The following is a 17,970-nucleotide window of genomic DNA, read 5'->3' on the forward strand; positions in this document are numbered from 1 at the left end:
CAACAGTCTCTACTTCTACAGCTATCTAAAGATGAAGGTGTGAGTGTCCAGACAGTGGATTGTGAAGGATGAGGTTCACAGTGCTCTCCCACAGTGAGTCTCAGTGGCTCATCAGAAGGAAATACGTCATCTCACACCCTACATAGTGTTTCTGCCCGACACAGAGGGGAACCATGGGGCGAATGCAAAACAAAAGCTGGGCTGAAATCATTACAATAAATGAAAAGAGGAGGATTTGTTTGTACATTTTCCTTCATACAGCCAGTAGCAAATACATCAGCAGCCCTTGAAATAATCAACAAGCACAGAGCTGCGCGACACTTCCAGGGAGAATTCACACTTTACCGTGAACCGCGATCAACATCGCTTGGTTCAAACATCATCCTCTGCAGCTTCACAGCACTGCAGATGGGGAATTTTAATGCATTGGGTTTGTGAACTATTAAACCACAGCATATAAACAATCTTAAGCTCTATTTAACATACCTGTCATTTAAGGCTGTGCCAAATGCCTGTGGGTAAAAAAAATGCTTAAAAATAGCCAGATAAGGTTAATCCTAAAATCAATATAGATTATATATAGCTGCTTTAATAAGTAAATAACCTTGTGTAGTTGTCTTAGCCAACTAAAATGCCATTACATGCACAGCACCACTCTTAACGTTGGAATCAGTCAGATGAGAGGGTTCAAGCTTCTGGCTGCATTCATTCTTGGTTTTATTTGAAAGACACTTTGACATTGTGATACAATCCCAATACATTCTAGTGGTTACAACAGTTTAATACTCTTGTTTAAAAACAAGGGCAACAGAATCCTAAAACCTCACGTGAAGTGTGCGGGCCTGTAGTAATAGACATGCATAAAAGGCCTAGTGGAGCTGACTGCACCCACAGCTACGACCTCCAATAGTTAAAAACCTTTGCAGTAAGTCATTTTTACACTGTATACAAAATTGGCACACGCTAACGAGGAAACACAGGTTAATAAGCCGGCGACAAAAAATATCAAAACCAACAAAAAGCGTAACTGTGTATGTAAGTGTGGTTGATCGAACGTTGCAATGATGGTTGAAAAAAAAAAAAAAAAAAAAGAAAAAGCCGAAATAAAAAGAAGCAGAGGCCCAAACAGACATTCCCTAATCTAGGACTCAGACTTTTTCTTGTTTTTCTTTAGGAAAGAAGGAGTGCGAAACTTCTTTTTCTTTTTGGAGGGGGATTTACTGGGAGACTCGTCGCCCTCCTGTTCGCCAGCGTCAGCGGCTTCCTCCCCGTCGGCGGCGGCGGTGGTGGGGGGGGAGGCAGAGTCCTCGCCGGGAAGCGCTGGGACGTCAGACGGGTCGTCGGGTGTTAAGTCTGGGAGGGTCTGTCTCAGGGTGGCGGCGTCACTCTCATCTTTAAAAGTTGGTTCTGGCAAAGACTCTGGGGGAGGAGAAGGGAGCAATGACCACAAGGGATTATGCTGATGAGCTAAAACCATTGAAAATCAAGACCGATCATGGTATAATCAATAAAACCCACTTTACTATATGTTCTACTTTAAAAAAGCACCCAGCTTTACTTTATAACATCTGTGGGACTGATCCTAAATCAGTTCTGGACACCAGATGTTCACCTCAAACGAAAGAATTTCCCCATTGTGGGATTAATATAGTCTTACTCCTTATCTTTGAGAATTACTGTAACTCTACGCACTGAAGCCACAAACAACTGTAAAAGCCTAAAACCACTAAAAGAGCACAGAAACACATCTAATAAGTGACAGTGAGCCAATAAAAGTTTCTGCTATGAATCAGAATTTCTCTCCCTGGCTCCGTTTTATTCAGGCTGCATCCGGCGCACAGCATTCATTTACCTTCATTTAAACAGGGAAATCTTAATGATCGCAGTTCTCGTGTTCATTTGCACCCTGTGTATAACACATAAACACAACTGTTGAAGGTCTACAACCATGAAAACACTGCAGTGCTTTCAGCAAGGCCCGTGGACGTGTGGTTAAATAAGCCAGTGGGAAAATCCATTACATGGAGCAGCAAGTTCAAACGAAGCCTTGAATTAGCAGGAGCCAGAGACTGAAGCTACTACACTCTGGTTACGGCTACACGCCAACCCCACACTCATGCCCTGCCGTCCTGGTTATGAGAAATGGGCACCTGAGCATCCAGGGACTGCTGATGAAAACAGTACTAGTGAATCTGATGATGGTTCAACTACAAATTAATTCCAGCACAAAGACTTCAGAGGCAACAGGTGCTGGATCCGGTTGAGTTGCTTACACCTTTTAAACCACTACAAGCTCACTGACACACCCAGGCGCTAAGCTACACTTCTGTAGATCTCTCTTCCATCAGGTGACAAATTAGGCCAAACACAGACACAACATGGAGGGTAAACACCACGCAGCCAAGCTTTGGGCTTCAACCACCTCTGAAACCACAGCAGTGAGTCTGAGCAAAGCCACATGTAAATAAAGCACTGGTACCTGGTAAAGGACTCGTCTGTAAGACAAACAACACATCCTTAAAACATGACCTGATCCTTCTCAGACAAATACAGTGCCATAGAACATTAATAGAATGTGCCAATGTGCAGGAGCGGTAGGTTAATTAGACTGTGACTCGTTGGCAGGAAGGAGGAGTTATCTAATGTGACAGGCTTAGTGGGTTGTGAGGTTTACTTCAAAAGCATCCTCCACTTAGCAGATCATCATGAGAGATCAGGATCCACTAGTTTGTTTTAGTTCAAGTCTCTTGATCTAAAATCTTTTTTTTTTTTTTAAACACTGACTAACTGCAAATAGAAGGTGGAGGAGCTTTGCAATAACCCCCAACAACCGCAAGAAAGAGAAGAGTTAAGATCGACCAAACCCGACAGGTGGGTTAGTTCAGATCACAGAACAGCTGCACTACTAAGCCATGCAAAAAAAAGGGGGATAAATAATCAAGCAGACGTCAAGGGCTAGTAGGAAGATGGTGAGGAGGTGGAACAGTACGTACTTACTATGGCAACAGGTACTCTTTTGTATTTCCATCTCCTGATTGTAATCGCAGGCACAAAGAAGAAAAAGCACAAAGTAGAAACAAATGTCTATGCAGATCAAACCACAGGCACTGAGTTTAATAAAAAAAATAAAAAAAGTCACCAGAAGAATTTTTAAAAAAAAAAGAATGGCTGGGCGCCATTCTTAGACTCTAAAACAATGGAGAATGGAAGTGAAGGGGTAGAGGAGACGCTGTACATAGAGACATAGAACAAGTTATAGAACATGTCAGGCATTAGATTACACCTGCGATCATCCCCTCACTCCATCAGCCTGACTGACTTAAAGTATGATGGAATTAACGGTAATTAAGGCTTTAATACTAATATATTTAAACATCCTGAAATTTTTTAGGCATTGTCTCATGGATGATAGTGCTGACTGAGGTGTAATCCAATAGTAATAAAGACCAAGAGGGAGAAAATAAATATAAAATTAAAATGTCACCAACTTTCCAAATTATTTTCTGCTTTTCAAACTTAAAATCTCTTGGCCTGTTATTACTGAAAACACAGCACAGTATTATTATTAAAGAGCACAACAACACAAACAGGCGCATGTTCCTCCTATAAACCTTAGACAAATCAAAAAGGGAAGCCTCAAGCACCCAGCAGAGGGCTGGAGGAAGCCATGCTCAACACGGCTGGTGTGCCTCAGCTCAACCTACCTTCCTCTGCTCTGACTGGGGTGCTGGGGGGCGTGGTGGTGGGCTTCTGGCCTTTAGGCTCCTCCTCAGGCTCTGCTAGCTGGTCCAGATCTGAAAGGAGAGCAGCAGGAAACCATGAGGGAAAAGGACCAGGAGCATTAACACAAAACGTTCTCCATACTGTAGTTTTAAATCAAGTCCCAGAACCTGACAGAGACAAATTCGCAACACAAAGAACAGGAGGGAAAAAAAAAGCAGAGAACCAACCCAGGAGGGAACCTTTAATCACAACAACACTGCAAATATAAGCTATAAAATATTTTCCGAAAAGCCAATCGAACAGGATCAAAAAGTAGGAGAGTGGAATCACCAACAGAGACATTTCCAGGACAGGTTAGCAGGAAGAGGAGGAAACCAGGTCCAGACACGGGAAGCTCTGATTGGATGATTGAGCTCAGTCACAGCATCCTCAAAAAAAATCACTTGGCCTCTCTCTCTCTCTCCTCAGCTCCTCATCCAATCAAACCACAGAGAGGCGTGACCTGCAGAAGCTCTGACACCTTTGCAGAAGCCATCAGCAAGAGAGAGGATTTGGAAGGTAAATAATCAAGCAAAAAGCATCAGAGATCGAACTGGGGGGAGGAGGGGGTGCTTGACGTTTAAAAAACAAAACATTAGGTTTTAATCCCGCAGAAAAACAGGAGGACACACATCAGGCGGGGATTTCCACGCTCCCAGTGCGACGTGTAGTGAGGCTAACCAGGGCTGAGCGGGGGAGGAAGGAAGCAGGAGGCCAGAGCTTAGACAGGACCCGGCTTCATCTGCTGTACCTGGAGCCTGACCGGTCTTAGACGCCTCTACCACCGACGGCTCCTTGCTGAGCGCTCGCAACACAGCGCTGTGGAACTCCTGAGGGGAGCCGGGGGCGACAGAGGCCTCGTCCGCGGGCAAAAAAACGTCATCGGCCCCGCCCTGCTCAGACGCGGGCGTGGCAGGCCTGGCGGCTGGGGGCGGAGGAGGCTTCTCCAAGACGGGCGGGTCACTGCTGGACTGGAGCGGAGCGGAGACGGGAGCCTGACCCCCCGGTACCAGCGCAGGTTCAAGGCAGGATGTGGTGGAGGACGATCCCTCCCCACTGCCACCTCGTACCTGTGCTGTGAATCCGTGTGCATGTGTGTGTGGAGAGACAGCATCACTTTTGGCACATGTGGTGTTCATTTGTATGTCTTCTTCATCCATTTTATTCTCATCTTACACCATGAGGATGTGTTAAATAGTAGTTACAGAAGATGGCAGCTGCAAATGTTCCCTGACATGGATAAAATGTTTATCATCTTCATGAAACCGGATGTGTTTGGTGTCGTGACAAACAGACAGCTCGTGTCTCTGGTCCATTTGTTGCCTTTACCTTCGGTCCCTTTGTGCTTCTGCTCCACCTCTCTGCGGTACTCCTCCAGCTCCTGGTCAGTGAGTTTGGTGAAGGGGTTGGGACCCTGCTTGCTGACGATCACCTTGGGCTGGTACTCCTTCTCGATGATGGCCTTTGACGCGGTGATGAGCTCCCCCTTCAGGACACACAGGGAAACGGCAGGAGATGAGACGCAAAGTTGGGAAGCGATTATTGGTGCAGCTTTAAGACAAATTACACTTGGTTTGAGAAGCTGAACGAGATTAGAGGTGATGTACAACACAGGAAGCACATAATAAACAACTTTTTAATAACAGAAGAGGTCTTTTATTCTTTTTTCAAATTACTACTACCACGTAAGCGCCAAACAAGAGATTTCAGGCAAAAAGCATTGATTCAGTAATGTCATTTAAAGACGAACAACACAGATTTTACATCCTTCCTTTTAATACATGCAGCAAACAGCACCATGGCTGGATCTGAGCACCTGCCCTCTTCACTGCTAATCAGGACATGTTATTCTCCTGCAGCCAGGCTCAGACTGGCAGGAAACTGATAATTAGAGCAAACCTGAAGAGGACAGGCTCTACACTGTGACAGTTGAGGTCACAGGACCACACAGACTGTCATTAACAACATCTGTACGGGCGCAGGTATGAAGTGTCTATCTGCAGGCGGAGAGGAGTGACAGGAGGATGTTTGTGAAGTACAAGTGACTGGAGCAGTAAGTACCTTTCTAATTGATTTAGCGGGACTATAGGAGCCCTCGGACCCATCGAGGCCATCAATAGTGTCTGTACAGTCAGACAGAGGGGCGTCCTGCAATGGTAAACCCAGTGAGGGAGGCTGCAACCCAGCTCTTACACACACACAGCTAATGTGAATGTGCTGGTGTTGGTGTGTGTGTGTGTGTGTGTGGACATTCACCCACATACAACCTCTCTCTCTCCATCTCTCACACACCCTCAAAGGTGGAAAGACAATTTCTCACTCAATTAGCAAAAGAACTATGAGTGTTACTCAAGCAGAAGTCAGGAGTAATACTTTACAGCTACTATTATTAAAAAAATATAATGACTCTGCATCTTCCAAACTAATTCTTTACAATCATGGTCAATTTAACTAGTTACTTTCCACCTCTGCTACAAACAGGCAAACACTAGACATGCATGCAAGAGGTGCTTCTAGGCAGAGAGCTGCAGAATGCATGGCAGTGGCTGGGAAAAGTAGCCAGCAGCATGCGAAGATGAATGATAGGAAAGATGCAGTATGATACAAGAGCTCCTCAAGGCGTCTGATGGTCATACAGACATAATGGCAAAACCTTAGCCACAACTTAACCTTGACTGATGCACTTTAAGGAATATTTAACAACCCTGTTCAATTTTCTCACATTTTACTGCTTAAGAAGTTCTCAGGTTAAACTTCCAGGAAAATCTATTCAGCATGAGAGGAAAGATTAGGCTAAGACCTTCTCAGCATAAACCATGCAAGCAGAACTCAAAAAGGCCATTAAGGGCATTTTCTCCACACATTCCTCTCAGAAGAGGAAGAATCCATGCACAGAAAACAGCATGCGCCGTAATTTAACGCCAACAGGACTCTGTTGAACATTACGACTAAAATAACCAGCCAGCTGATGCCTGAGATAGTCTCAAACCCACACTACAAGAAATAAAAAGGCTAAATGAAACAGCAACAAATAAACAAATTTAAAAAAAAATGTGTGAATATGGAGAGAACCTGAGCTGGCAGGTTTGGAGAGCAGACTGAGGTTACCTCTCCCACAAACTACTCACCTGCCAGATCGACAATCTCTGCACAAAGAATAATGTGACAGTTACAAAGTCACCACATGCTCTGGGACACAACATGGACGACACGCTGCGCTCGCCGCCATTATTGGGTCAAGCTCAGACATTGGTGTCAACTCGAACTGCAGTGGATTGATTTTTAATTGCAAGTAATTTATGTCTTTTAAAGCTCAACCGCCAGCACGATATTCACACATGCAGCCGTTTAAGGAGCGACTCCAGACCTGGACAGAATATTTTTTAAAAGTTGTTTTCTGATTTTCTGTTTGTTTTTTGTTTCGTTTTTTAATTCCAAGAGACAAACAACACAAAGTCATCAGACAGATGAGACACTTATTCAGCTCCAGGTGAGGATAGCTGCAGCAGCAGGGTTTGCATGTGCTGCGTTCACAGACTTACCTGGGTAAAGGTGCGTTCCACCACAGTGCTGGCACACAGAACCTGAGACTGGGGCCCAGCCGTCTTAATGTCCTGCAGGTTCTGCTCCCGGATCTACAAATAACAGGTGATGACGAAGGTAAGAAGAAAGGTAAGCGGGTGCATTAAAAAAGGTGGAGAAGCGAAATAAAGGTTACAACCAGCAAACAGCAACTACAACCAAAGCCAAGCGGCTACTGCGCTACCTTATTCCGCATCTCCAGGACTTCCTTTGGATTGGTGTTCATTGGGATGAACTGATTGGCTGCGGCAGCCTGGCGGAGTCCGTCTTCCTTTGTCCACTGTGAACACCACACAGCCAGTGAAAATGCGACCAAAGCACGAGTGACGTGAAAACCCAAAACGTGATTCAGACAACATACTATGCAGGCTTCACAATACAAAATCCATGCTAAACTGAAATATAAAAGTTAAACGACTGTTAAAAACAAAAAGGGATGAATGGAAAAAGTGAACTAGTGATGATGAGGACTACGGCAGAATATTAGCATAAGCTTGGTTGGAATATTTAGTTTATGCTACGAGGGTTGTTTCTCTGATGCTTATTTATTATCTTATTTAAGTTGAAAGCAGGAGTGTTGTTCTGAATCCACCGTTTTCTCCCTTTAACGTCAGGCGTTACACTCTCCTGCTGATATTTGGGAAAATTACCAAAACTTGTTTGCATTCTGTATTTAGACTTTTTCAGTCTTTAGGAGACTGTGCTTAAAATAAAATACAGAAACTGAGACAAGTAGAGACTGAATTTATAGTAATATACTAATTTGTGCCCCTACTAAATGTGTGAAGTGGTTTTGTTTAGATTTGAAAACAGACCATATTTTAATCTCAATGACTTATTTTTTTTTTTACTAGAAACCATTTATCATCATCAGTGAAGTATTAGAAAAGAAAAACTAGAAATAACACACGGAACTGGAAAAATAAAAAGTTGAACATAATAGATAGAAGGGTTGGGGGCGGAGGGGGAGGGCGGGTGAGAGGTGAGGCAGAGTGAAGGGTTGGGGGGGGGGGGGGGGGGGGGGTGACTGAGACGATGAGGCTGGCTTACGAAGCGAGAGTGGCAGTGAGGGGTGAGCTGGCATCACCAAAGTCATTTCCCAGGCTGATACACAACAAGGACGACAAAGATAAGAGAGAAACACACCCGAGGACACTCGCCCACGCCGGGGAGGGGGGAGGTAGGGGGGAGGAGGGCACGGTCACAGCACTACAAACTAAGACAAGAGTTTATCTTTCCTGCGGAGGATGAAACAGTTTGTTGCCTTCAAAAGTCACAATTCGCTCTGATTGTAATGAACAAAAACAATACATATTAATTCTCCTTTTTTGGACGTTTTGTAAACTTGGTAATGCTCAGCATGATTGCAGAAAGAAAGTCTGTACCCATTTCAAAGAGCAGCAGGTGGATGGTCAAATCAAATCCTCAGCTTCCATGCAACGCCTCTGACCGGCGTTAAACTAAGCATGTCGCTGGCAGCGGGAAGCAGAAGCGCCGCGTTTACTCTGAGCTTGGCCGCTTGGCTGCCAAACCAGGGGCGGGATGAGAGGGGGGGGGGGTTCTGGATGGAGGTAGCCGGGTTTGGGTTGGGTCGAGTATGAGATGAACACGTAGACGCGATATACTCACTGAGAAAGAGTCTCACAACACAACATTTCCTACTTTCCCAACAGGAGATAATTGATTCACAAGTCAAGTCAAATTTCATGACGGTGGTGCTTTTGTTTCCTTGGTAAAGTCAAAAACAGAATCCAGTCATGCGGCCCTGAAGCGTTCAATGCTATTCAGAACCAAACAAAAACAAAGCAGGGTGCATAACTTTGTCCACATAGTAGTAGCTGCTTTTCTTAAAAAAATGCCCCTCATGTATGTGGCTCTATCTGCCATACTTAATACTCTCAGGCATGCCACCTCCCTTTTTTGGGTGCAGATTGGAATTTTCTAAAATGTCTAGTTTTGCCCAAAACCCTTTATTAGCTTATCTGAAACCAAGCGTGTTCAGTACGAGGCAAGCATCGGTGTGGTTCCGCAGCAAACGCCAACGTTCGGGGACTCATGCCACACCCTTGCTGCTCGCTCCTCTGGGAAAAACAGCAACACCAACAGTGCATTTGAACTACTGGACATGCAGTGGGGCATGCAGTGGGGCAGCTGGCCCGGCATCGGGAGGCACCGGGAGGCCAGACGGGGGATGAAGAGCACGGGGGTCGGATAGGAAGCACTCACAGCTGGGCTGCAAGGTAATTAATAGAGAAGAGGTGACTACAGTAGAAAAGTGGGTTAATGGAACATGTGAAAAAACAGCAGGAGATGAAACAAGATCTCACTCATTACTGCCCCCGGGGCCTCGGATGCCGACCACCTACCCCATCACACAAACAAAGTAGCTGTACAATCTATACTATGAACAGTAAGGTAGGCACAGACCAAGCAGTTGGTTATACAGCTTGGCACGCAGACACCGGACGAGAGAGACTGCAGCAAGGGTTTGACGTGATCGTGTGTTATGTTCGTCCACACCTTAGGCTTCGACTTGGGGCTGCTTCCGTCGGGCCCGTCCTCGTAGGGCTCGTCAGGACGGCCACCGGCATTGAGCCAGCGGGTCTTGTCGCGCTGGCCGCGCTGAAAGCTGTGTTTGAGCGGGGAGCGAGCACCTGAGTCACTGTCCTCCCCATAAGAGTAACCACCGTGGATAGAGGGAGCACTCTCCACGTCACTGTACTTTTTAGCTTTGTCCCGCAATGCGGGGCAGCGGTAAGGGTAGCCCGTCCTGTAGCCCTGGGTGACACACACACAGATAGACCAGTTAGCGCCGCCATTATCACCTTTATACCTACATCATCTTCCTTTGGACCCACCAAGTTGTCCAGCATTCTCATGAGAGCCTCAAACTCCTGCTCCCCGATTTGCCACTTAGGGTGTGCAGAGGACCCGTCACCAGCTGGCTCAGGGACCCGTGGGCGGGACTTGTATTTGCCGGGGTCCAGCATCACCAGATTATCAGGTCCTCCAGCGCTGGCCAGTGTTCGCACCTGGAGGAAAGAAGGGGAGGGGAAACAGAAGGACAAACCACAGAGGGGTCCAGAAAAAAAAAAAGGAGGGGAAATCACATGGATGAGAGGACGTACAAAAAACCAACATGCAAATAAACACATAAAAAAGGACAACAGACAGAGACAACTGTTATGAAAAAATGCCAACATACACATACATCTGATGAACAGTGATGGCCGTAAAGGTGATAATACGTTATGTGATCATCAAATGAATCAATCAGCACTTTGTCCAGACGTTACGATGGAAAATTTAGTGAGACTATCACATATTTGCAGAGATCAGTGTTTGTCCTACCTGGATCTCACAGGCGGTGACCAGGTTGTGGATGTAATAAAAAGCTTCCTCCACCGTTTCGCCGACAGACAACAGTCCGTGGTTCCTCAGGATCATCACCTGGGACAGAGGGAGCATTAAAGCTGCTGCCAATGAAGAAACTGACGGAACGTTCCACCACCCAGTTTCAGGATCGCTGCCGTTACCTTGCTGTTGGGCCCGAGGTTCCTCTGTATGAGAGTGATCTCTTCGTCGTCCACCAGGATGCCGTGATAGTCGTGGTAGGCCACCTCGCCGAGAGACAGGGCCTCGGGCGAGATGGGCAACAGGCCGCACTTCATGGCAGACACCTGGGGCCAAAGAAACAAGACCAACAGGTCACAAACGTGAGCATATTCATACTAAACTCCACTGTGTACGCGTCTCCTACCGCAGCTCCCGCATGCGTGTGCACGTGTACGATGCATTTGACATCAGGGCGAGAGGCGTAGATGGCAGAGTGGAGGACGAAGCCGGCCTGGTTGACCCCCAGGTTGGTGCTGCCCCGGTCCACTATCTCACCCTGAAGGTTTATCTTCACCTGCACGAACAAAGCAACAACACGCCCTCAGTTTCCTGTTACGATGCGTCATAGGAAATGTCACACGGCGCCGGTCTCACCAGACTGGAGGCGGTCACTTCACTGAACAGGAGCCCGAAGGGGACGACGAGGAAGCGATCCTGTTCAGAGTTCACCCGGACCTAAAAGACCAGAGGACAGCCCCCATTAGACCTCTGCTGGTGGTCTACACCAACACCTTCACTATGTTACAAAGCTACTGAACGTCTCGGGGAGGTCTGTCTATAGGAAACAAACATGAGCCTTACGGTGAGGTGGTTGTAGATGAGCTCGGACCAGCCGAACAGGTCCGTGAGCCGATAAAAGGCCGCCAGCTTGCAACGAATCTGCTTCTCGCCTTTGTCGTACGAGATGGAGTCTGAGCCACGTAGATCGTTGACCGGAGTCACCATGCCCAGACCTGGGGAGGAGGAATGGAGGATGAAGTGAGCCTGCTAGAGAGTGGCTGAAGTCAAGCGGTCTCGTCTCAGGGTATGCTTACTCATGTTGAGCGCTGCCATGCCTCCTTGTGGTGCAGCGGGATACATGGAAGGCATGCTGGTGCTCATGAAGTCTGCGATCTGCTGCAGAGCCAACAGGCTCGTGGGTGTCTTCCCCTTCTTTAGCTGGTCCTGGATCATGGTCTCCAGCTCCTCGCAGAAGGCCTGGAGTCATGAGCACAGACAGGGACACTGTCAGCCAGCTGTTGCTCCCGTTTACCACCGGCACACTTTCCATTCGATTTAACCAACCGGGCTCTGTAGTATCATGGAGACCCGCTTCCTCTGCTCCATCATATTGAAGTCCTGTCGCAGGTCGGGCGCCATGTTCCGTTCCCGTTGGTACTCCGGGCTGCTCTCGTCCACCCGGTCGAAGTAGCGCTCCTTGTGAGGGGCCGTGGTGGGCGGTGGGGCCGTCACCACGCCGACGCCTGACTCACCGTTCATCCTGGGCTGGGCTCCTATAGGAGGAAGAAGCGTCACCTTTAAAACGTGTACGAAAAGCCTAAACACAGCACACTACAGCATCTTAGGGGTTCGAGTCAATACATTTTGCCACCCCCCCCCATCTATCACATTTGAGACTGTTTTCTAGCATTTTAACAATAATTGACAATAAAACCTAACTGCAGCCTTAGACGGCTCTAATACACAACTAGAATTTAACTTGAGCCGAACTGAAGATGTGGCCCGGTTAAATACATGAACTATGGTAATAAAAAACAGAAAAGACAAACTGTAAAGATCAGAGTTGTCAAATAAGAATCTGACCCCTGACATTTATAAACCAAGAAGACACACCACACTCGCTTACTTCCTGTCTTGTTATGGCTGAAAGGTTTTAAATTGATTTGCTCAAGTGTTTCCCAGAATCACACTCAACCTGGTGTCAAGTCGGGGCAAAGAAAAGAGAAACTAAAACTTGAGACTTGGGACGAATGAGAAGGAAAAGATCAGAAGCAGCATGTACAGACTGACTTCTCATCAAGTCAAATCATTTTCTATCTAAATTTGTTGGACTTTCAAACAGCGACATATCCACACTAAACAACCGTGAGTGGTCTGAAGACGTAAAGAGACCAGAGAGGCAGATTTGCAAGAGGTCCTGTCCATTCAGCCGGTCTTCATGTGAGGATAAACAGTCCTCACCCGTCTGTCACAGCACAGACCGCTCACCGTCTGACTCTGAAGAACACAAACAGACTCACAGGCACAGGGAAATGTTGTGTGCAAGCATGCATGAGTAATGGGCGATGGGTGGGGGGACGCCCCGGCAGAAACCGATGCAGCCCATTAGTCTGCATCAATACAAATGTTCAGCCAGAAACACCAGGACAACTGCAGACCAGCTCCAAGCATCCAGCGTCACACAGCGCTCAGAGTCCCCCAGAGTCTGGCAGATTTTACTGGGGGCCTGAGGTTTCCCACCAAACCAAACTGAGGTCGCCTGCTCCAATCAAGGGTCTGTGTGTTTGCTTGATGTTTCAATTGGACATGACACGTTGCAGCCTCTGCAGTCGTGCAAAGCCTGATGTCAGCATGACTTCCAGAGACGCATCCCAATGCTTCGACTGTCAGTCGGCCTGTGGCCCAAAGTCTCGCTCGTTTGTGCTGCTTTGCTGTGCGTTGCCCACGTTGCTGTTTACTGCTAGTGGCAATGGGGTTAAAAAAAAACAAAAAAAAAAACACATGTCTGCTGACAACGAAACAAGAGACAAAACCCTGAAAGAACACAGAGGCTCTTTATTAGAGAACTCCAGTCTGACCTGATAGAATGAGCACATACATAATCACAAATAAATCACTGCCCTTTTTTTTTATTTTCTTTTGCAAGATACTACACACACTACCGCCATATATGCAAACACCTGCAAATAATGGGCCAGATATTTGTCAAAGCAATTGAAAACCTGCTTGAAGCACTAAAAGGATAAATGAGGAACAGTTGGAGAAGGAGGACACAGAATATGGAGAAACCACGTTCTTCTGTCTGTGGCCAGCGAGGATACAGGCTGGATTGTACATTAGGAGCTCAAGGAGCATTTGTTGGAGTAAAGTCATTTTCCGGAGCACATCAATGAATACCTCCATTGTGAAAATGCAGGACATCGCTCATGACCAACTAGTGCGCCCTAGCTATTTAATATAAACCCTGCAACAACAGCTGGTCCGCTCTCACTTGTTAATTTCTAACACCAACTAACAGCGACAACGTCTGCACATCTGCGTCGAGCTCCGCCATCTGTGCGAAGCGTTCATCTCTCAACCACAGACGCCCCTGACTCACTGGACCCCCCGAATTCACGGCTCTCCGCACAAACGCAAGGGCTCGCGCAGCCTCCGCTCCCGCTATGAGTGCAATCGCCATGGAAACCCAACGCGTTTCCACGGCAACGCGGGACAGCCTCCGAAGATCGCCGTTATGTAAGCTGTGGGCCAACATCACGCTGCAAACCAGTCAGTGTCACAAGGCAGGAGCCTCAAACTAACATGTTACTGGTTCCACAGCTCAGGGTCTGAGGATGCACCAAACATGGGAACAACAGCAGTCGGTTACATTTTTCCACACATACAAAGTTTCCATAAGCACACGCAATAAAAATGTGTTATTGAAAACTACCCTGTCATGGGTGTGTCTCATGTTGATTTAACTTGACCTTAGCATGTGGCTCCAGAGCAGCATCAGCCAGAAGGACAAATAAGAACCTAGACAAGTTTCTGGGTGCTAAAAGCATCTAGTTCTTCATCTGCGTTCTCTGTGGATGTGGAAGGGCCTCTAAACATCTAAGGCTTGTACGATCTACACACAAATGAAAAACACTGAGATTCACAGTGATGGAAAAGCTGAGTAAAAATAAATAAATAAAATGTAACGACATTTCATGCTTAAAAAAAATATCAGTTGAATAATTTTACTTTAACCTAGCGTCATTGGTTGACTTTGACAGTGTCTGTGTTCTGTTAAAACATTCCGTATCAATTAACAAAGTTTAACTTTTAGCCTGTAAAAAACATTAAACTACTGAAGGGAAACAGCTTTTGTCTCAAAGGTCAGAGTCAGATGCTCCAACTCCTTCAAAGTGTGAAATGTTTTTTTTTTTACTTTTTTGGTTGTACATTAAAAATCAGGCCTGTCTTTTTCCATTTCTGACTTTGAGCAGTTGCCAAGAGCACTGAATTTTGTCCCATTCCATAAATTCTGTGGAAAAAAAAGCCCTCTGGATTCACTCAAGCCGATGTTTTGACCTTCCTACGACACCACGCACAGATGTTTGATTCTACAAGCTGCCTGCAAAAAAAAAAAAGGGGAGCACGAGGCGGGACGCATGGTTCAAATGTATCACAATCCACTTTGAAGAAATGGAAAATCTGCAGTCTTGAGTGAGGTCATTCCTAAAATATGCCAATCACTAGTGAAAAACTTCATTGTGGGATGATATTAAAAGATGACTCTCAGTCTAGATGGTGTTTCTGAGTGTGCATGTACAGCTAATGCTTCATGAACGGCTCAGACAAGCTCTTTATATATCTGTGCTGGATGCCTGGCATTGCTGGGATGTACATGTGCCGTGACTAGTGACACAGCATTAAGTGTCACTTTAACTCCACTTCACAGACCAGTCGCATCCTTATTTACAGGGGCAACAAACAGCAGGCAAGACTAAAACACAGTGCTTGACTAAATGAGAGGGCAACAGTACAACACTTAAGGAAAGAAGGCAAACATTACTTCAATTAGCACCACCTTTAACGGATGCCCTCCACAAAGAAACATCCACTGATAATAATAATCCATTATGCTGGCAGAAATATGAAACAACAAACTAATGGCATCCTCTGTTTGCTGCCCATCCTGAGGTTGATCATACAGTAACTAAGCGCCGCTACCAAATGCATGAGCAAGGCATTATCTGCAGGCATTAGCCTGTGGGTACAGTGGCTCGTGTTTATCTGGCGGTTGCGTGTCATATGGGACAGTGTGGGGGGATGATTGCTCTCTGAAACAACACACCCCTCCCCGTGCGGATCCCCTCGTCTCACACGCCGGCTCGTGACATCACGTGAGCATCTATGGGTAAAGCTGGCTGAACATCCAGCCCCGACACGCTGGCGTGAGCTTTAATGGTCGATTAAAGTTCATTAACGGCTGTGGCGGAAAAAAGCTAAAATGCTCGCGTGTGGGGAGGAAGAGAGGCAAGAGTGGAGCACAGAGGGTGGACTTGAAATGAGGAACACATTTCCAGCTGCACTGCAGTCCAGGGTGTGGGCGTGAGGAGTGGGAGTAAAACAAACACACGGCGAGCGCACACGCGTGTGTCTAGCAGTGGAGTTGTGTGTCGAAGGGGCGAAACAGCCGAGATCCCTCCTTCGAGGGCTCCGCTCGCGCTAACACAATCACCAAATCCAGGGAGTTGCCGTCTCTCGGCACACAGATGATTTAGCTGTGCTAATCCTGGCAGTGTATGAGGGGGAAGTGACTTCACAGTGGACCCCAGAGAGAAGGCAGACACAACCACTAAGCTGCTGCTATGTTCTACACAATGGGCCTAAATGCAACAACTCAACCGGGCTGTTGTGCTACAACTTACTTTAAGACACTGGATGATAATAGTAGTTTATTTGACAGATGGGAATAAAGATATTTCCCCCTCTGTGACCACGAGCTTGAACCTTTCGTAGAGTAGAAACAGTGGAATTAAGTGAAAGCTTTCTTTGTTATTTATTATTATTTAAGGCACTTATTAAGGCTGCTGCAGCAGAACTTATGTCCTGTGTGACCCAATGGGACAAAACGTGCTCACGCTTTAAAAACGAACGTGCAGAGATGTTATTGTGCAGGACGCGGTGCTGCGCGACCTCGGACAGGAAACTGCTCCATCACAACAACTGAACGCAGCACCAGAGCGCCTGACGCACGCCCAGACGGGCCCACTCGGCCCAGAACCGCCGAAGCAGCCACAATGTATGGGCTGGAGAGGAGTGTGACCCGGCGGGAGCCCACGGGCCCGCGCGACCAGCGGGCTCGTGGTACCTGGAGCGAAGGCTCGGCGGGGACGAGGCGCGCGCCCCTGGGCTGCTGTTGGCTCACACAGGAAACGAACTGAGGACCGGTCCATTAAACCGCCTCGAACCACGGAAGCCAACGGTCCCCGGTGGGAAAACGTGCAGAAACACACCTCGGATCAGATGAGAGATATTAGCAGAACCGAGCGAGTCGCCACACGGACTCCAGAGCAGCTACGGCGCAAACATTAGGACGCACGGGACGCACGACGCAGCTGCTGCAATGCAAAGACCGCCGCGGACCTTACCCTCTCGTTGTCGAAGCGGTGACACAGAAAACGTGCCGGTGAACGCGGCGGTGGTGCTTTTCAATATTTTTATTCCCCTGCCCCGACGCGCTCAGAGCGGGTTTATCTCGTCGTCCTTCCGTCGTCGCTCCGCCCATCCACCATGATAGTTCTTGGGTGCGGCAAACGGGCTAATTCCAGCCTCGCTATTGGTCGTTGGAAAGCACGTGACAAAAGCGTGGACAGTGATTGGAAGATGAGCTATTGACTCGCCCCCAGACGGCTTGTGGGTCTAATGCATGGATGTATTATGAATTTATATACTTTTATGGTTCACTATAAGGGACTCTATAAGGGAACTGCTGAGAGAGAAAATGATGTCACTGATTAATTTTTTATAATTTTTAACATGTTACTTCACCATTACTTATTTCCAAACCAATTTAAAGATAAATAAGGCCTTTATTAACCCCACTGGGGATAATAAATCAAATCATGTCATAAAAAAATTAAACTGACCTCAGTTACATATTTTTTCAAAAAGATATTGCATTAAAGCTTGTACAGTAGTATAAGTAGCAGTTGTACAAAATATACAATTTATTGCAGTGGTTCTACATATAGATTTGCTAATTATTTGTTATAGTTCTAGCAAAACATCCAGTACTTTAACTGAGTTATACAATTCTATGTTGTCAGTGTTTCTTTGAGCTTGTTAGTGAAATTACAGTGCTGTCTTCGCCTGCTCCCATCTCTGTGCTGCAGCACATTCAACCTGTTTCAATTTACCGTAGTAATAATATATTACCACCCATGGCCATTGCTTCATAATTACAAACAGCAGACCTAACAGCATATTGCGCATGGCCCCAAAACGAGGCTTTCATCACCGATCGGGCTGCACTGG

The 17,970-nt window shown here is 46.7% G+C and overlaps 1 protein-coding gene across 19 annotated transcripts; it reads right to left on the reverse strand.

Moving 5' to 3' along the window:
- Positions 1-693: 693 nt before the first annotated feature.
- On the reverse strand, positions 694-17,243 carry add1 (adducin 1 (alpha)). 19 transcript variants are annotated; one of them, XR_008696240.1, is made up of 20 exons: positions 17,085-17,243; positions 12,025-12,233; positions 11,775-11,937; positions 11,542-11,693; positions 11,335-11,415; positions 11,105-11,254; positions 10,881-11,024; positions 10,696-10,794; positions 10,203-10,376; positions 9,772-10,122; positions 7,529-7,624; positions 7,305-7,397; positions 6,891-6,908; positions 5,824-5,910; positions 5,092-5,248; positions 4,514-4,837; positions 3,705-3,794; positions 2,998-3,031; positions 1,853-1,906; positions 1,355-1,419 (listed from the first exon to the last, which is right to left on the reverse strand). XR_008696240.1 is itself a non-coding variant. In XM_055513219.1 (20 exons), the coding sequence occupies exons 2-19, from the start codon at positions 12,217-12,219 to the stop codon at positions 1,855-1,857; spliced, it is 2,442 nt and encodes an 813-aa protein (XP_055369194.1). In that variant the 5' UTR covers positions 12,220-12,233; positions 17,085-17,243; the 3' UTR covers positions 1,355-1,419; positions 1,853-1,854. The 19 variants fall into 19 exon arrangements, 15 of the variants coding, with proteins under 15 accessions (XP_055369190.1, XP_055369189.1, XP_040928986.1 ...); XR_008696239.1 differs by having other exon boundaries at positions 2,994-3,031; XM_055513219.1 differs by lacking the exon at positions 2,998-3,031 and adding an exon at positions 2,480-2,495.
- Positions 17,244-17,970: the final 727 nt, after the last annotated feature.

This window comes from Betta splendens, chromosome 12, assembly GCF_900634795.4.
Source record: "Betta splendens chromosome 12, fBetSpl5.4, whole genome shotgun sequence".
Taxonomy (NCBI): Eukaryota; Metazoa; Chordata; class Actinopteri; order Anabantiformes; family Osphronemidae; genus Betta; species Betta splendens.

Excerpts from the sequence above, each read along its gene's own strand:
- add1 (XM_055513214.1), bottom strand. The coding sequence starts at position 12,219 with ATGAACGGTGAGTCAGGCGTCGGCGTGGTGACGGCCCCACCGCCCACC. Across the intron at positions 11,416-11,541 it reads TCATCTACAACCACCTCACC|GTCCGGGTGAACTCTGAACA; the intron begins GTAAGGCTCATG and ends CTGGTCTTTTAG. Across the intron at positions 10,377-10,695 it reads TCACCGCCTGTGAGATCCAG|GTGCGAACACTGGCCAGCGC; the intron begins GTAGGACAAACA and ends TCTTTCCTCCAG.